General features: G+C 42.2%; 1 protein-coding gene across 1 annotated transcript in view; it reads right to left on the bottom strand.

Moving 5' to 3' along the window:
- The window catches only part of PHF3 (PHD finger protein 3), an 89670-nt gene that overhangs the window by 38066 nt on the left and 34921 nt on the right, over positions 1–16683 (bottom strand). Inside the window, exons 3-6 of the mRNA XM_073675493.1 lie at positions 11586–11735; positions 8696–10238; positions 5523–5838; positions 1681–1855 (exon numbers count right to left, since the gene is read on the bottom strand). Coding sequence (XP_073531594.1) covers positions 1681–1855; positions 5523–5838; positions 8696–10238; positions 11586–11735 — 2184 coding nt within the window. The remainder of the gene's footprint in view (positions 1–1680; positions 1856–5522; positions 5839–8695; positions 10239–11585; positions 11736–16683) is intronic.

Below are 16683 nucleotides of genomic sequence, written 5' to 3'. Positions count from 1 at the left end.
GAAGCTGGGCTAGTATGTACCGTATTTTTCGGACCATAAGACGCACTTTTTTCCCCCAATATTTGGGAGGAAAATGGGGGGTGGGTCTTATGGTCCGAACGTTACCTGCGGTGGTGGTAGCAGTGGTGGTAGCGGCAGCGTCGTCGTCAGCAGAGGTGAGCGGCTGGGGCCGGCAACTGTGCCTGGCCGGTAGTAGGGCTGGGGCCGGTGTCGGGCTGTGTGCGGCGTGCGACCTGCACAGGTTTCCGGTGTGCGCGGCCATCTTCCTAGAGCTGTGATCTACAGGAAAATGGCCGCCCGAGCCGGCGCATGCGTGGACTGGTAGCTCCGGCGGCCATTTTCCTGTAGATCACAGATCTAGGAAGATGGCCGCGCACACCGGAAACCTGCGCAGGCCGCACTGCTTCGCCACTCACAGCCCGGCACCGACTGCAGCCCGGTACAGGCCCCAGCCCCAGCTAAAGGCCCTGGTGTTGGCCGCAGCCCCAGCCCGAGGCCTCGGCCCCAGCCCCGGCCCCAGTCAGAGGCCCCAGCTCGAGCTAGAGGCCCCGGCCCCAGCCAGAGGCCCCGGCCCCAGCCAGAGGCCCGGGCCCCAGCTACAGCCAGAGGCCTCCGCACGGGAACCAGCCAGGCTAAGGGCCTCAGCCAGGCACAGGCTCCACAGCAGCTGACCTCTTCGGCTGCTGCCGCCAACTTCCTGAGGGACCCTGACTCCTGTGACTCTCGCTCCACTGCCCCCCCGGTAAGATACCGTACCTATTCAGACTATAAGATGGACCCCCATCTTATAAAAAATATTTTTTCCTATTTTCCACCCCAAAATTTGGGGTGCGTCTTATGGTCCGGTCTTATAGTCCGAAAAATACGGTATATAGGAAAACATTGTCGGCTGCACTGTCATATACAGACAGCTAGGAGTACACTGCATGTTATATGATTTCTAAACCTTGTGGTCACTGCACTCAGCATAAACCCCAGAGTGGCAACCTCCAAGTGATACCAATACTCTAGGTACAGTATTCAAGGGGCAGCACTTGTCTGAATTCAGGGGTGTAGCATGAAAAATAGTTTTTGTGTTTTAATTAAGTCAATCTGATGACAACCACACTTTTACAAATTTAGTTATGCTTTACAGATAAAATGGTATGCCCCCTGATACTAAAAGAGCAAGAATTTTGAATGACACATGGGAAACAATGAACCAAATGGGAAAACCCATATAATTATCCCTCTCTAAACAGGCTATAAAATTTAACTTTTAATCTTTATATTAAAATGTGAATGTAGAGGATATTAAGCCTCCCATGTCCCATCCCCCGATGACGCCGCTAGTGCGGTGAAACATGTTGGGGGGACATGTGCTGCGATTTATTTATCTCATTCAGCTCTAGTGATGACACCCCACGGTTCTATCAGAACGTCACAGATTTTAGTCTATTTATCATTTTGGCTGATTAAGGATAATATTTTAATACCCTCTACATTCACATTTTAAAATAAAGATTAAAAGTTAAATTTTATAGCCTGTTTAGAGAGGGATAATTATATGGGTTTTCCCATTTGGTTCATTATTTGTATATACATTCCTCCAAGGCTATCCTTTTCCTCTTTGGTTGTGACACCTTGGAAACCGCATTCTTTGACAATAAATATAAGGTACATGTATCCTTTTTGTTCTACCGGTCTTGGTCTTTTCATCATGAGTGGAAGCAGTTGCAGTATCTTTTGTAGACTTTTCACGTCTTTCCTCTGACACTCGGTGGGCTGCTGTGGCCGAGTTCTTGCGATTAGAAGTGGGTTGTTTCTTCAAATCCGAATCCTTGCTTTCTGTGGAATGCCTACTATCTCCAGAGATCTAAGAGTGAAAAGAAAGAACTTTGTTTTCATTTAGAGAGGTTTAAGACACTACCGAGGCACAGAGAACATCTCTAAGGCCTCATTCACACATCAGTGTTTAAATATGTACGTGAAAAAACTGTAGCGGTGTCATCAGTATTTAGGATCAGTGTGTCATCAGTGTATGGTCCGTGTGTCCGTTTTTAACATTGGTGTCATCAGTGTTTTTCACGTATGGATAAATTCCAAAGCTTCTCCTTTTGTCAAATATGGACCCACGGATTGCACACTGATGCCATCCACGTCCTGTACATGTTTTTCATGGACCCATTGACTTGTATTAGCACTTTTCATCCATGATACCGGAAAAAAACGGACATGTGTCTGTGAGTTATGCACACACACACAGCCTGTGAAAAAACACGGACATGTGAATAGCACCATGGAGTTATCATGGTTTGGGCCTGTTTTGCTACATCTGGGCTAGGACAGCATCCCATCTGTGATTGAACAATGAATTTTGCTTTTTTTATATCATTATATCAGCAAATTCTAAATTGAAAGGTCAGGACATCCATCTATGAACTGAAACTCAAGAGAATGTGGGTCATGCAGAAAAACAACAACGCTCCAAAGCAGAGAAGTCATTCTACAAATGAATAGTTAGCCTTTCTTAGATATAGAGGCAGTGGAGGGAAATTCCGTAGCTAGAGCTACAAACAAGATGAGGGTGGGGGAGCATGCACTGCAGCAAGCAGCTCTAGATTCAATAAAAAACAAAAAAAAATGAAGGGGGTCCTGACCGTAAAGGATTAAACAGGTAATCCAAGGAGATAAAAATGCATTTCAATCTACATTCTGTCTAAAACGATAAAGGCTCATAGCTCTTGTTCTTCTATGTAACTTCATATGATTTTACTGCTATTCACTGTGACGTCACATCATAGCAATGCTGCTGCTCCAGAGTGCTCCCCCTCCCTTCTGGGATGCTACATCAAAGATGAGGCGGTGTGGCTTGTATCTTTCTGGTTATTATGCAAGCTAGGCTCTTGACCAGGTCATCACAGATCTGATGTTCCACCTCCTCTTCACTCTTGTTCTGCACTGGCTGCTTATTCACAGCTTGTATATGACGTGTCAAGGAGCATGGACAGGGAGTTGGAGAAGCAGGGAAAGGTCTTGATCAGGGGGCTGGCTTGCATAATAAGCAGCAAGACACAAGCTACATCTCCTGATTGATCATATAACATCCCAGTAGGGAGGTGGAATACTCAGCAGCAGTGCTTTGACGCGAGCCAACAGCAAAAAGTAGTACATATAAGAACAGGCAGAGGGTTAGATGGCAATGCATTTTTATCTCATGGGGGCCCACTTTTAATGCCATGTTCAAACGATCAGTATCTGGTCAGTATTTTACATCAGTATTTGTAAGTGAAAACCAGGTGAGGAGCAATAAGGGGAGAAGTATAATAGAAACACATCACTACTTCTGGATTTTTCATCCACTCCTGGTTTTGACTTACAAATACTGACGAAGTACTGATAGTGTGACCGTAGCCTAGGGGGACAAAAAAGAAAAAGATCTGGAGAGAAAGCGGTTCAAGGGCTGACGGAAGAAAAGAATCCTTTAACCTGTAAGGCAGGGTGTTGTTGCAGCCATAAACCCAAAATAGAGACAAGAATAGTGACAAAAATACAGTGCAAAAGTTTTTTTTTTTTTTAAAAAAGCAAAAGTGTGATTTCTTCTGTCTGGTTGTTGTGATGTCATTTTCTTGGTGATTTTAGTAAACCGGAAGCAAATGGTTGTCAGCTATAAGGACGAAAATTGTGTTTGACACAGTTTTCAAAATTTGTGGGGCCAAATGTTTTGCGTATTTTGTCATGGGTAGTCGAATTGTGTTTTAAGATTAAAACATGGTAAACACCAAGCCAAAATTATCACCAGATGTCAGGAAGCTTATTATTCTGAGAGTGCAGTCAGGCAAAAGCCAAAAAGAGATAGCTATAGAATTCACCTGTTCTCAGAGTCAAGTGTCATGTATATTAAAGAAAAAGATGATTATTGAACACCTGACAAACCTAGAAGTGGACGACCACGGAAAACTTCCTCCAGAGTTGATCACATTATTAAGAAAAAGTCAGTATCTGATGTCTATAAAAGTGCTGTACAGATTTCGCACAAAATGAACGAAGAATATGGGGTCAAAGTGAGTCGCCAAACTGTGGTGTGACGGCTAAGAGCAGTAGGGTTGAATGCACAAGTTCCAGTTAAGAAGCCTTTCATCTCTACAAAGAAACGGAAGGTCCGACTTGAGTTTGCCAAAGAACACAACCAATGGAAAGAGACAGATTGGTCTAAGGTGTTGTCGTCGGATGAGTCAAAGTTCAATCTGTTCGGTAGTGAAGGCAAGCATTATACAGTATATACCGCCCAATTACAAAACCTAATGATGTAAGGTGTAAGGTACCAGACACCTATATTGAAACATGGTGGTGGCAATTTCATGGTTTGGGGCTGCTTTTCTGCATCAGCCATTGGCCCTCTGCATAGAATTTATGAAAATATAAATGCTACCATGTATGCTACCATTCTACATATACTGGAGAATGTAATGCTGCTACATGGTAAAACCAAAGTAGGCAGGGGTGGAAATTCCAGCAAGACAATGATCCTAAGCACGCATGCAATTTAGTCAAAAATTGGTTAGCAAAGAAAAATGTTCATCTGTTGCAATGGCCAAGCCAATCACCTGATTTAAATCCTATATGGCATCTTTGGGATGAGTTGGAGAGACGAGTTGGGGCAATAAAGATGAATTGTTTGCATTGCACACATTAACCTAATATGAGCAAACAAAACACTTGTCTTTATTAATTGATATAAAATACAAAGATACCCTATTGAAGGGTAAAAAGAGAATATAAATTGCTGGAAGTAAATTTGCCTAAAGTGCAACAAAATTAAGCAAGTAATTATACCTGTGACCAAAAGTTGGCAACAGAGCAATATGCTACAATATCCAAAGAAGTAACGTGCAAGAGCAGACAAATAAATAGGGCATGAAAACAGTAAATTATAAGTTAAATTTCATCATCAGCTTTCTCAAGGGGTTGTTGGAAGGATACTAGAAGATTCCTTATAGCTAGACAGCAGGAGTACTACAAAAGGATCACAATTTCGGCAACTGTCACCCCACTGGTTGAACATAAAAGCAGACAGAAATGGCTGGTCTTGGTGAGTATCAAAGGAGCTGAGCAACCTTGCTTCACTTCTGGAAGGTGGGAGAAGCAACGTGATTACATTAAGTCTGTTCCCTCTAATCACTTCAAGCACTGATGGAGTGTTTTCCCAGTTTCTTACCGATAAGTGAAAAAGTGTAAAAATAAACTAAAATAATAAAAGCAGAAAGGATTTACAGAAGCAGAGAGGTCTGCTTCCTAAGGACACCAAGGTAGACCAGATTATCTCAGTGTTTGTAGAAGGGCTATAGTCTGTGGAGAAGCCAACACTTTTTAATTTAGAGTCTGCCTCCCAGTAGCAGATGACCCAGTGTCCCACCCACCCTGCTCACCTCCTCACTCAATGGCATGAGAGAGCCAATATATCACTCCATTAACCAGATAATTTGCATGGGGTAGACAGGAAGTTGTAAAAGGTATACCAAAAAGCCATAGAGACAAGATACCTTTTTGGAGATCTTAACTTTGTGTTCTTTGTGTTTTAGGGAATCCTCACTTGGCTTGGATTTTTCTTGAGGTAAGTTATGACATTCTGTTATCATTGTTTTATCATTCTCCAAAATTTTAAGATCTTGGAGTAAATCGCTCCTCTGAGTATCACTAGAAACTTCAGTTTCTATATCCATTTTTTCTTCTTCTGCACAGCACTTTGCACAAATATATTCCTTGTCATCCACTTCCATTTGCTGTGCTTGAGCTAGGCTTAAGCCAACACATTCTCCATGGAACCAATCATCACACCTTCCACAACCCACCATGAACCTGATAAAGAAAAAGTTGATCTTATTAGAATAGGAATTAGTGATAACATTTATTGCAAGAGAAAATAATTCAGTTATGTGTAATGCAGATGGACACTGCCAGCTTTGATATACAAGGTAAATTGGATAACAAAATAGCGTGACTAACCTATCCTGAAAACTCACTCAAAGAGGTTTTCCAGTGAGGATAAGCAATGGTTGTTGGGGTCTGACCTCTAGGAGCTCCACCAATCCCAAGAATGAAGATGATGGCCTTTCCTTCCCCGTTTGTCCCCTGCACTGTTGCCCTAATGAATGGGACCAGCGGCAGTTTCCTGCGTGGATAAGTGGCTACAACCTCTACTGGGCTTATCAAAAAGAAGGCTGCACTACACTGAACTGACGACCACAATAGTTTCACCAGACTGACTGCAGCAACCACAACATTTACACTAGACTCCCTTCCATTCCCACACGAGATAGACTTTAAGGCCCTCATACACATTAGAGTAAAGACAGGGAATTTTCAGGGAATGGATGACCATCTAATGTGTAGGAGAGCCTCTTGACTCTACCCCAATTTAAATGCCTAATCCTTTCGCTTTTCCTGGCGATAAGCCTCCATTAGTGATGTTTGCTAGTGGCTTGTTGTCCTCTTCCCATACAGTACACATGTACGCTGGGCTGAATCAAATTTTTGATGTTGGAGGAAAGTAGAAACACCGCCATACACATTAAATGGTTGTGTCTTTCCAACAAAGTTGGTTTGTTTGGCTTAGAAAGACATTCATCATTGATCCACATGTCTATAAGAACCCCCGTTCCTATAACTGGTAGAGGTCCCAGTGGTAGATACACAAATAATACTAGTCTTTCATAGGTAACTTAAAAAAATGACAGAGCATGCAATATATATTAGAATGCAGTGTAGAATAGAAGCACATATATAATGTATAGCAGTACATGTAGTAAAAAAAATTATATTATAAAAACAGAATGGAAAATAAAATATACAAAAAAAAACTTGATTTTTTTTGTATAACACTTTTCTGGTACATACATTACAAAAACGAACTAATTATTTTTAAATATATACAGTATCGGTCAAACATTTGGACAATCCTGTTCATGTAAAGATTTTCTTTATTCTTATTGGAATGGTCACATTGTAGATTCAGACTAAAGGCCGCAAAACCACGACGAAACACACATGGAAACAAGGAGTAAAAAACACATGTGAAAAAAAACTAGAATGTGTGTTAAAACCTTACATTGGTCAAAGTAGCCCCCCTTGTTAATCTAATAGCTTTGGCCCCTTGGCATGTCTCTCAAGCACCTTCATCGGGCTGTCACCTGGAATGGCCCTCCAACAGTTGTGAAGCAGCTCCCTGTGTGCTGAGCACTTGTTGGCTGATTTTACTTTACTATGCAGTCCAACACATCCTAAACCATCTAAACTGGGTTGAGGTCCTGTGATTGTGGTGGCGCAGTCATCTGAGGCAGCAAGCCATTGCACTTCTTCTTAGTAGCATAGCCTGGAAGTTTGTTTTAGGTGATTGTCCTGTTGTGACAAACAATGGTCACAATAATTGCAAACCAGATCGAATGGCATGTCAATGCAGAATGTTCTGGTAGCCATGCTGGGTAAGTGTCCATTGAAATTGGAAAATATCACCAGCAAAGCACACCCACACCTGAGCCTCCATGCTTCACGCTGGGCACCATACATGTAGAAACCATTTGCTCACCTCTTCATGGTGGTTAGTATAAAAAAAATATCAGATTTTGTACAGATTTCTACTGGTCTAATGTCCGGTCCTTTTGTTGTTTAGAACAAACAAGGCTCTTCTTGTTTATGGTCCTTAATAGTAATTGTTTGCAGCAATTCAACCAAAAAGGCCTGCTTCTTGCAGAGAGCTGATGTTGCTATGTGTCTGCAACTTGATGTCTACGCATCATTTATGAGGATTGTAGTCTGAGGTGCTGCCAATTTGGGGTTTCTGAAGCTGCTAATTCTGATGAACTTATCCTGTGCAGCAGAGGTAATTATTTGTTTCCTTTTCTTGGAACAGTCCTCAAGAGAGCCAGTTTCATTATAGCGATTAATGGTTTTCATGACTGCACTTGAGGATACATTCAAGTGTCTATCAATGTTCTGGACTGGATTACCTTTGTGTCTTAAAGTAATGATGTACAGTTGTTTCTCTTAACTTGAGGTTTTTCCATATGCCGGCTTAGAACAATTGTGGAATAGGGGTGACTATTGTATGAAACAGTGTTCCAATACTGCTTGATCGCACAAACACTTTCTTGAAAGCAGATGATCCCACAAATGATGTTGTTATAAAACATACCTGTTCACTGGAAGCCATTCCAAGATACTACATAATGAAGCTGCTTGAGAGAATTTCAAGAGGGTGTAAGGATGTTATCAGAGTAAAAGGAAGGGGTAGTTTGAGAAATCTAAAGGTTAACACATGTTTCACGTGTTTTGTTACGCCTTGTTTCCATATGTATCCCCTCATGGTTTGGTGCCTGCAGGCTGAATCTACAATGTGCACATTCCAATAATGTGCATAAACAAGTGTGTCCAAACTTTTGACTGTACATTTTAGATTGTACTGTACATGGCCATAATATACATAACAAATTTCTAAGGTTATTCAGTCTAAAAAATATGAATGATAACAAAAAGGAAAATGCAGAAAATTGTTTAGTTTTCTATATTTGTGTTAAAAGATCAAAAATGTACAATTATGTGTAACACCTAACGGTATTTTAAATTATAAAAAAATAAAAATTAAGTTACTAATGTAGCAAAGACATAAAAAAAATTCACAATGGCGCAAAAAAAAAAAAAAAAAAAAACCTCTGCCTACCTATTTCCATGAAGTTTTCTACAAGAACTACAATGTCTGGTTGGGTTCCAAATATACTTTTCAGTTGGAGATGTTACATCTGTTCCTTCTTTTTTTATAGTGGGAATGTTGTCAGGAATGAACAAAGGTGGCTCATCCACAGAAATACTTTTACTACTCCTTCTCTGGCGAGGCGGCAGTGACTTTTTCAGCTTGGTTTTCTCTTCTGACTGCTCAGTTGCCTCTTTTTTCTCCTCATCATCCTTGGTTTGATGGCTCAATTTAGAGGATGTCTGTTTACCGATAGCCTTGTCACTTGAATGAGACAAGCTCCTAGCACGAGCACGAGATGGACCCACTTCTTTAAAACTTCCTTGACCATCTCTTAATGCCTCATCCAATTGTTTTAACAATGTGGACGTGTTCCGCTTCTTGTCCACCAGATCCAATTTCTTTTTCATTTTACTTTTTAAAGGAATTTTATCGGCTTTCTTACCATCAGATAATTTCTTCTTTAATTTGACAATTTTATTTTTTTCAGGTTGGCTTACAGATGGAGGGTTGACATTTTTAGTGACTTTAGTCCTAATTTGAGGGTTATTATTATTACAGCTGGCATGTTTTGAAGGCACTAGGCTCTTCTCCATATTTTCTTCACATGCTGGTAATTTGGATGAAGTCAATTTGAATTTTTTGACACCTTTTCTGTTACGACTTTTCTTTTTGCTAATATCATTCTCAGCTGTTATTTCATTCTCTGTCACTTGAACTTTTTCTTCCCTTTTCCAGCTTCCCGGTGGATTTTGAGTGCTACTTTCAAGAGCAGAAATATCAGTTTCCATATTTAACTTAATGCTGGGATCTAAAACTTCAGAATGAATGAAACGAGTCTCTATACTGCTACTCTGTGTAGATCCTTGATCAGCACTTTGCAACATACATTCATCATTCATTTCAGGGTGCACCACTGCTTTCACATCCAGATTACATTCAACCACTCCTGACAGAAGGGCCAGCTCCTGATGAACTTTATCATATATTACATCTGTCTTTTTATCTTCTGGTTGATACAACGGATATTCTTTATCATTGCTTGGTGCTGCTAAGGCTTGGCCACTCGCATGTTGTTCTTCTGAATTACTAGAGTCACCCTCTGTCATTTCATCCACAACTTTATTAGAATTTTCATGAAGCAAACTAAGGACGTCATCGCGTAAAATGTCGGCCTTATCTCCTGCTTTTTCCAAAATGTACTCTGTATTAGACAAGAGATCATTTACTGGACTTAGATACTCCTCTGCCATTTTATTTTCCGCAGTATTAATTTTATCCTTAGCTATTCTTGTCGGTCTCTTTGAACTTTCTGGAGATGCGCTCGTTTCTTCTAACGGAATTGTTTCTCTGTTTCTTACATCACTAGTCTCTACCTGTAGAACATCTTCCTCTTCTTTTACTTTATCTACGACTGTATCTTTCTTTGACAATTTAGTTTTTTTGGGACTTGAAACCTTTACAGGATTTGAAGATTTTTCAACTGTGCTTTGCCTCAGCGATCTTGTGGATTCTGTTTAGAAATGAAACGGAAAAACAATTTGAAACCACATCATTTTATATGGAACACTGGCATCTGATTAGACTGTTGTAAAATTGCTTGTAAAAAACAATGACAGTGCTGGGGTATACAAAATTCTCATCTTTCAAATACACTGCATAGGTCTAAGACATTAATCAGAGTTGGAGGGGCGGCGATTGGAGATAGAGACATCGTGATGAATTTGGTCTGGAGACATCCATCACACCGCTCGGCACGGATTTGCATGCAGCACGGGACCTTTATAAAGACTATCTTACAAAAAGTATGTTTCGCTTCTGTGGTGCTGAAGGAACGTGCACTAAGATGAATAAAAGGAAGTGACAGTAGCATTTAAAGGAGAGGGGAATAAGCGGACAGGTTCTTGCTAATATCACAGAGATGAATTCTACAATGCTGCATTTCTGTCAATGCTGTCCTCACACTGCCATTCTCTAAGATGAGTAGTCAACTAATCCGAGGCTGGTTGTAAAGGACACACAGCCTAAGGGTAAGTACACACACGTTGTGTTTTTTCTGCACGTTTTCTGCACGAAATCTGCTGATAGCTAAAATTGAGTCAAAACACAGGTTTAGCTGCGTTTTTTTGTTGTGTTTTTTTCACTGTCCTTCGGTCTCTATTTAGTAATTGACATAAAGTTCTGTGAAAAAAAAGACTCCCATTCTATTTTGCCATCAAAAATGCTGCAAATACGCAGGTGCGTTTTTTTTGTGTGTTTTTGCTGCATATTTGTAGCGTTTTTTCATCCCCCCCATTACTTCCAATGGGTGAAAAAATGCTGAAAGAAGTGACATGTTACTTCTTTCAGCGTTTTTCTAATCACTGAAAATACGCAGCAAACAAAAAAGCAACATGTGGGAACAGTAAATTTTGGTTTCTCATACACTTTGCTGGTACTGCCAGACGCAGCTGAAAAGTACATAAAAATCTGCTGCAAATACGCAGCAAAACACAACGTGTGTGCACATACCCTGAGGCTGTGAACCCACAATGCAGATTTATTGCGTTTCCGCGGCGCCATTTCCACCGCGAAAACGCATTAAAAACGCATGTTAAATTGTCTGCCATGTCTCCCAATGGTAATCTGCATGTGCTATGCACATGCTGAGGAAATTTCCGCTGCGGATTACCATTGCGGAAAAATCCGCAGCACAACCATTTCTTGTGCGCAATCGCGGGGAAATTGCCGCCATGGACTTGCATTGAACCGCATAACATTTGTGCGCATCTGCCCATCTGTATGTGTACGGTACTATACGGTATGTGTACGGTACTATGCCATGCGGTACCATCATGAATGCAAAATTCAGGATACTTACCCTGTGCTTTTAAGCGTGGAGATTTCCTCACTGATGTCCTAGATGCTTCATCCAATTTATTTACATTTTTATCAGAGAGAATGAGATCCTCTACATCATTGACACTGACTTTATCGACACCAACATCCATTATGTCATCAAGACCAACACCTTGGGGGGAGAAGGGAGAAAATAAAAAAAGTTACAAATCTATCAAGCAGAAAGACTTTTCTAGACACACAAGGACTGAAAAAATTATCAATCTTTTAAGCAAAAATAAAAAATCTTTACCAAACTTTTTTTTTTGTTCAGAAAATTGCAGGTAGCAAAGGAGCCATGTTTATTGTGTTTATAATGCAGACAGACATTAGAGCAATTCCGTAAATGCACATATTATCTAGGGTTTGTTCTTCGGTATTTACATCTGCATTGACCTTTATAGAAAGAAGCAGTACCAGATTTGTCACACATCTGATAACAACTGATAATGGAATGGGGTTTTAATTGATATTTGGCAATTTGTCGGGAAAAAAGCAGCACGCTATGCAGCACTTTTTTTTTTGTTCCGCAAATGTGATGAAATCTGCAATGCTATTTATTTGTCTTTCAATTATTTAACTTATGTTTAGCACTTAGCTGTCTTAAAACGGGTCAACTTGATGTGGCGAGATGGCTTTTACGTTTTTTTGATCAAAATAATGTTAACTAAGTACCCTATGTTATTTTCATGCACTATTGCGGTTTATCTACTTACTTACTGCGGGGTATTTGCTCATTTTATTTTTTGTCTTGCGTTTTGTCTGAAAAATGATGCCTTGTGATTACCGGAAAAAGCAAGAAAGCATTTATGTCTGGTTGTTGGCAAGTGTAATCTAAAAATATACAACTAAATCTTCATGCTTTGCTTTTAAATTGAAGCAAAATAAAGGCACACAGTCTAATGTGAATATGGACCTCCCGACTATCCCTCAATAGATTATGTTCAGGAAAGAAGGATCCACTACATCTAATTTCCAATGGACGATCATTTTGTTCTATGGGAAATAAGCCTTTGCCAGAGGAGTCTCAGACGAGCCAAGCATTCCTGTGTAAAGGGGACTAGGAAGACATAGCTGTTGGATGAACGATATTGACAGCTGCATGTGTATGGGGGGCTTAAAGGAGTTACCTAGGTTTGAGAGCAAAGTCTGCCGTTTCTCAATGTGACTGTAGACTTCTAAATCCTGAGTGGGATGCACACACTGTCACGATTACCCTGCATTGCTAGTGTGAGCAAGCAGTCACATGGCCGCGATTTACATACATGCGGTCACATACCGACTACACACGTTTGGCTTCTCTCCATGCACTTCTATTGCAAGAAGCCGGATGAGACTATTCGGCACATTACTTCATACATGCAGTCAAGTGTATGATTGTCCGCACCAGCAATACAGATAGTCGTGACAGCGTGCGCATTGCATGTTGTCACAATTTAGAAGTCTACAGTCCGATAGAGAAACTCCAGACTTTGCTCTCAAACAACCCTTCTAAGCTGTAATTTGTAGAAGAAATACAAGAGATAGGCGCTTCCACTATGCTTCCTGGATTCTTCAATACGGTTTATTAAAATACAATGATAAAACACATTGTATTTTAATAAACCGTATTGAAGAATCCTGGAAGCATAGAAACAAAGCGCCTATCTATTGTATTTCTTCTACAAATTACATATGTAACGTTGGAACCTCACGAAGGACTCTCCACGGTATATCAAGGTGGCAGCAGACTGCTAACAAGGATTAATAGAAAATACACGTTATCCTAGAGTTGTGCCTATATGAATAACCACACAAGGTGAGCAAAATGTCTTCTTTGCTAGCAATCATGATATAATTTAATACTACGCTTAGATAGCGCTCGCTTGTCATCTAGGTTACACCCTGCAGCAACCCCTCTAAGTTAGCATCCTGCTTATCAGGGCTGTGGAGTCGGTAAGCCAAACATCCGACTCCACAGCACTGCCTCTCTATGGAGCGTGTACATAAAGTGCAGCACAGATTCATCTCCACTAAAAGCCGAGATCCTTAGATCAGGAACAGAACAGACATTTATAGGACATTTCATAACTTTCCCAAATTCTTATGAAAACATTTACAGCACATCCTGCATTGTACTACTGTACCCAATTTATTATATACACTGCTCAAAAAATAAAGGGAACACTTAAACAACAGAATATAACTCCAAGTAAATCAAACTTCTGTGAAATCAAACTGTCCACTTAGGAAGCAATACTGATTGACAATCAATTTCACATGCTGTTGTGCAAATGGAATAGACAATATAAGGAAATCATTGGCAATTATGAAGACACCCTCAATAAAGGAGTGGTTCTGCAGGTGGGGACCACAGACCACATCTCAGTACCAATGCTTTCTGGCTGATGTTTTGGTCACTTTAGAATGTTGGTTGAGCTTTCACACTCGTGGTAGTGACGCGCCCCTGGGCCTGTGTCGCGCTGCGTTGCGCACGCGGGAGCTTACCCGGAGCCGGATCTCGAGGGTTGTAGTCTCGTGGCGGTGACCCGGTCCGTGCCCAGGGAGTCAAACTGAGCGGCGATGTAACAGCGGTAGATGTAGGACGACTACGCCACCCGTTGAATGCAGCTATGGAGGACAGTCCGCTGAGGCCGGTGGATGGATGGTGCAGCATAGATGGTATAACCCCCAACGGGAGGGGTATGGCCTCAGGGCAGCAGATGTGGATGATGGGGGTAGCAGGAACCACTCAGAGACGGTGCGGTGTAATTCAGGGTCTTTACTGGTAACAACGATAGACCCTCCCGGAGTACTTGCTAGTGAACGGGGCCTGGTCAGTCCTTGAGCAGATGGGATCTCCCCTGGCCAGGCGGAGTTGTAGGCCTCCCAAACTGACTGTACTCTTCTGGCTACCTTGCTAGAAGCGGATATAAGTAGCCCACGTCCCTGAGTGTACCGTGTGGTGCTCACCCGTATGGCCGGTGACTCGGGGCCTTCTAATGGCTTCCGCTCCACGATGGCGGTGCTGGTCCCACGCGTGTGACCGTGCCTTCGGGTTTCTGGGCCTGAGGACCTGAAATCCCCTGCTGGTCGGCTTCTGCTGCTGGGTAAGAGTTAGTCCCCACAGCCTCGGACGCCGGGTCCGGTCAGAAAGCTTCTCAGTCAGGGCGAGCTCTGCAGCTGCCAGCCCCTGACTCGTAGTAGTATTGCTTCTGCTGTTTCTTGTCTCTACTCTCCTTGACTGACTAACCCTGCCTCAGCCCAGGGTTTATACAGGGGAAGTCCTTCCCCTCCCAAGACTGGGCAGGAGGTGTGGCATGCACAGGATCCCTGACCAAAGGACCTCCCACCTGCTCTCAGACATAACATTACATTACTGTGGAAAACCAGACCCCTGGGGTGCCACAGTAGCATGAGACGGACTCTACAACCCACAGAAATTGCTCAGGTAGTGCAACTCAACCAGGATGGCACATCAATGCGAGCTGTGGCAAGAAGGTTTGCTGTGTCTGTCAGCTGAGTGTCCAGAGGCTAGAGGCGCTACCAGGAGACAGGCCAGTACACCAGGAGACATGGAGGGGGCCGTAGGAGGGCAACAACCCAGCAGCAGGACCGCTACCTCCGCCTTTGTGCAAGGAGTAGCACTGCCAGAGCCCTGCAAAATGAACTCCATGAGGGTGGTATGAGGGCCCGACGTCCACAGATGGGGGTTGTGTTCACAGCCCAACACCGTGCAGGACGCTTGGTATTTGCTACAGAACACCAGGATTGGCAAAGTCGCCACTGGCGCCCTGTGCTCTTCACAGATGAAAGCAGGTTCACAGTAAGCACATGTGACAGATGTGACAGAGTCTGGAGACGCCGTGGAGAGCGATCTGCTGCCTGCAACATCCTTCAGCATAATGGTTTGGCAGTGGGTCAGTAATGGTGTGGGGTGGCATTTCTTTGGAGAGCCGCAAAGCCCTCCATGTGCTCGCCAGAGGTAGCCTGACTGCCATTAGGTACCGAGAGGAGATCCTCAGACCCCTTGTGAGACCATATGCTGGTGCAGTTGGCCTTGGGTTCCCCTAATGCAGGACAATGCCAGACCTCATGTGGCTGGAGAGTGTCAGCAGTTCCTGCAAGATGAAGGCATTGAAGCTATGGACTGGCCCGCCCGTTCCCCAGACCTGAATCCGATTGAGCACATCTGGGACATCATGTCTCGCTCCATCCACCAACGTCACATTGCACCACAGACTGTCCAGGAGTTGGCGGATGCTTTAGTCCAGGTCTGGGAGGAGATCCCATGGGAGACCATCCGCAACCTCATCAGTAGCATGCCCAGGCATTGTAGGGAGGTCGTACAGGCACATGGAGGCCACACACAATACTGAGCCTCATTTTGACTTGTTTTAAGGACATTACATCAAAGTTGGATCAGCCTGTAGTGTGTTTTTCCACTTTAATTTTGGGGGTGACGCCAAATCCAAGCCTCCATTGGTTAATAAATTTAATTTCCATTGATGATTTTTGTGTGATTTTGTTGTCAGCACATTCAACTTTGTACAGAGCAAAGTATTCAATGAGAATATTTCATTCATTCAGATCTAGGATGTGTTATTTGAGTGTTCCCTTTATTTTTTTGAGCAGTGTATTTTAGAAGTTGGAGTCTGTCCATTTTATACTGACTCCACCAAAATGGACACAGACTCCGACTTCACAGCCATGCTGCTTACTTCTGCATAAATGCTGATTGCAGGAAAATAACTGACACCTATTTCTGGCTAGGTTACCTAATTTTCTAGATTAGTTTAAACTGGTTATGTGATATAGAAAACCAGCCTCAAACACCATATAAGGCTTAGAAAAGAATACTAAACAATACTCGTATAACCACCAACTATAAACTACTAACTACACCTACAATTTTGCATTGTTTTCTATTCAATTCTTTGGAAATTGTTATTGCCAGTCACCAAAAAATAAATACATGAATTGGTTCCAGCAGACATATGACTACGCATGAAACTACATGCTGAATCTGGATTCAAATATATACCAATGGATGTTCTTTGTTTTATCCTAATGAAAGCAATCTCAGCCATATATATAATCCC

This window comes from Phyllobates terribilis, unplaced genomic scaffold, assembly GCF_046119375.1.
Source record: "Phyllobates terribilis strain yellow unplaced genomic scaffold, ASM4611937v1 Scaffold_3__8_contigs__length_932513732, whole genome shotgun sequence".
NCBI lineage: Eukaryota > Metazoa > Chordata > Amphibia > Anura > Dendrobatidae > Phyllobates > Phyllobates terribilis.
The sequence above is the reverse complement of the archived record's forward strand: the minus strand, read 5'-3'. Positions and strand labels throughout refer to the sequence as shown.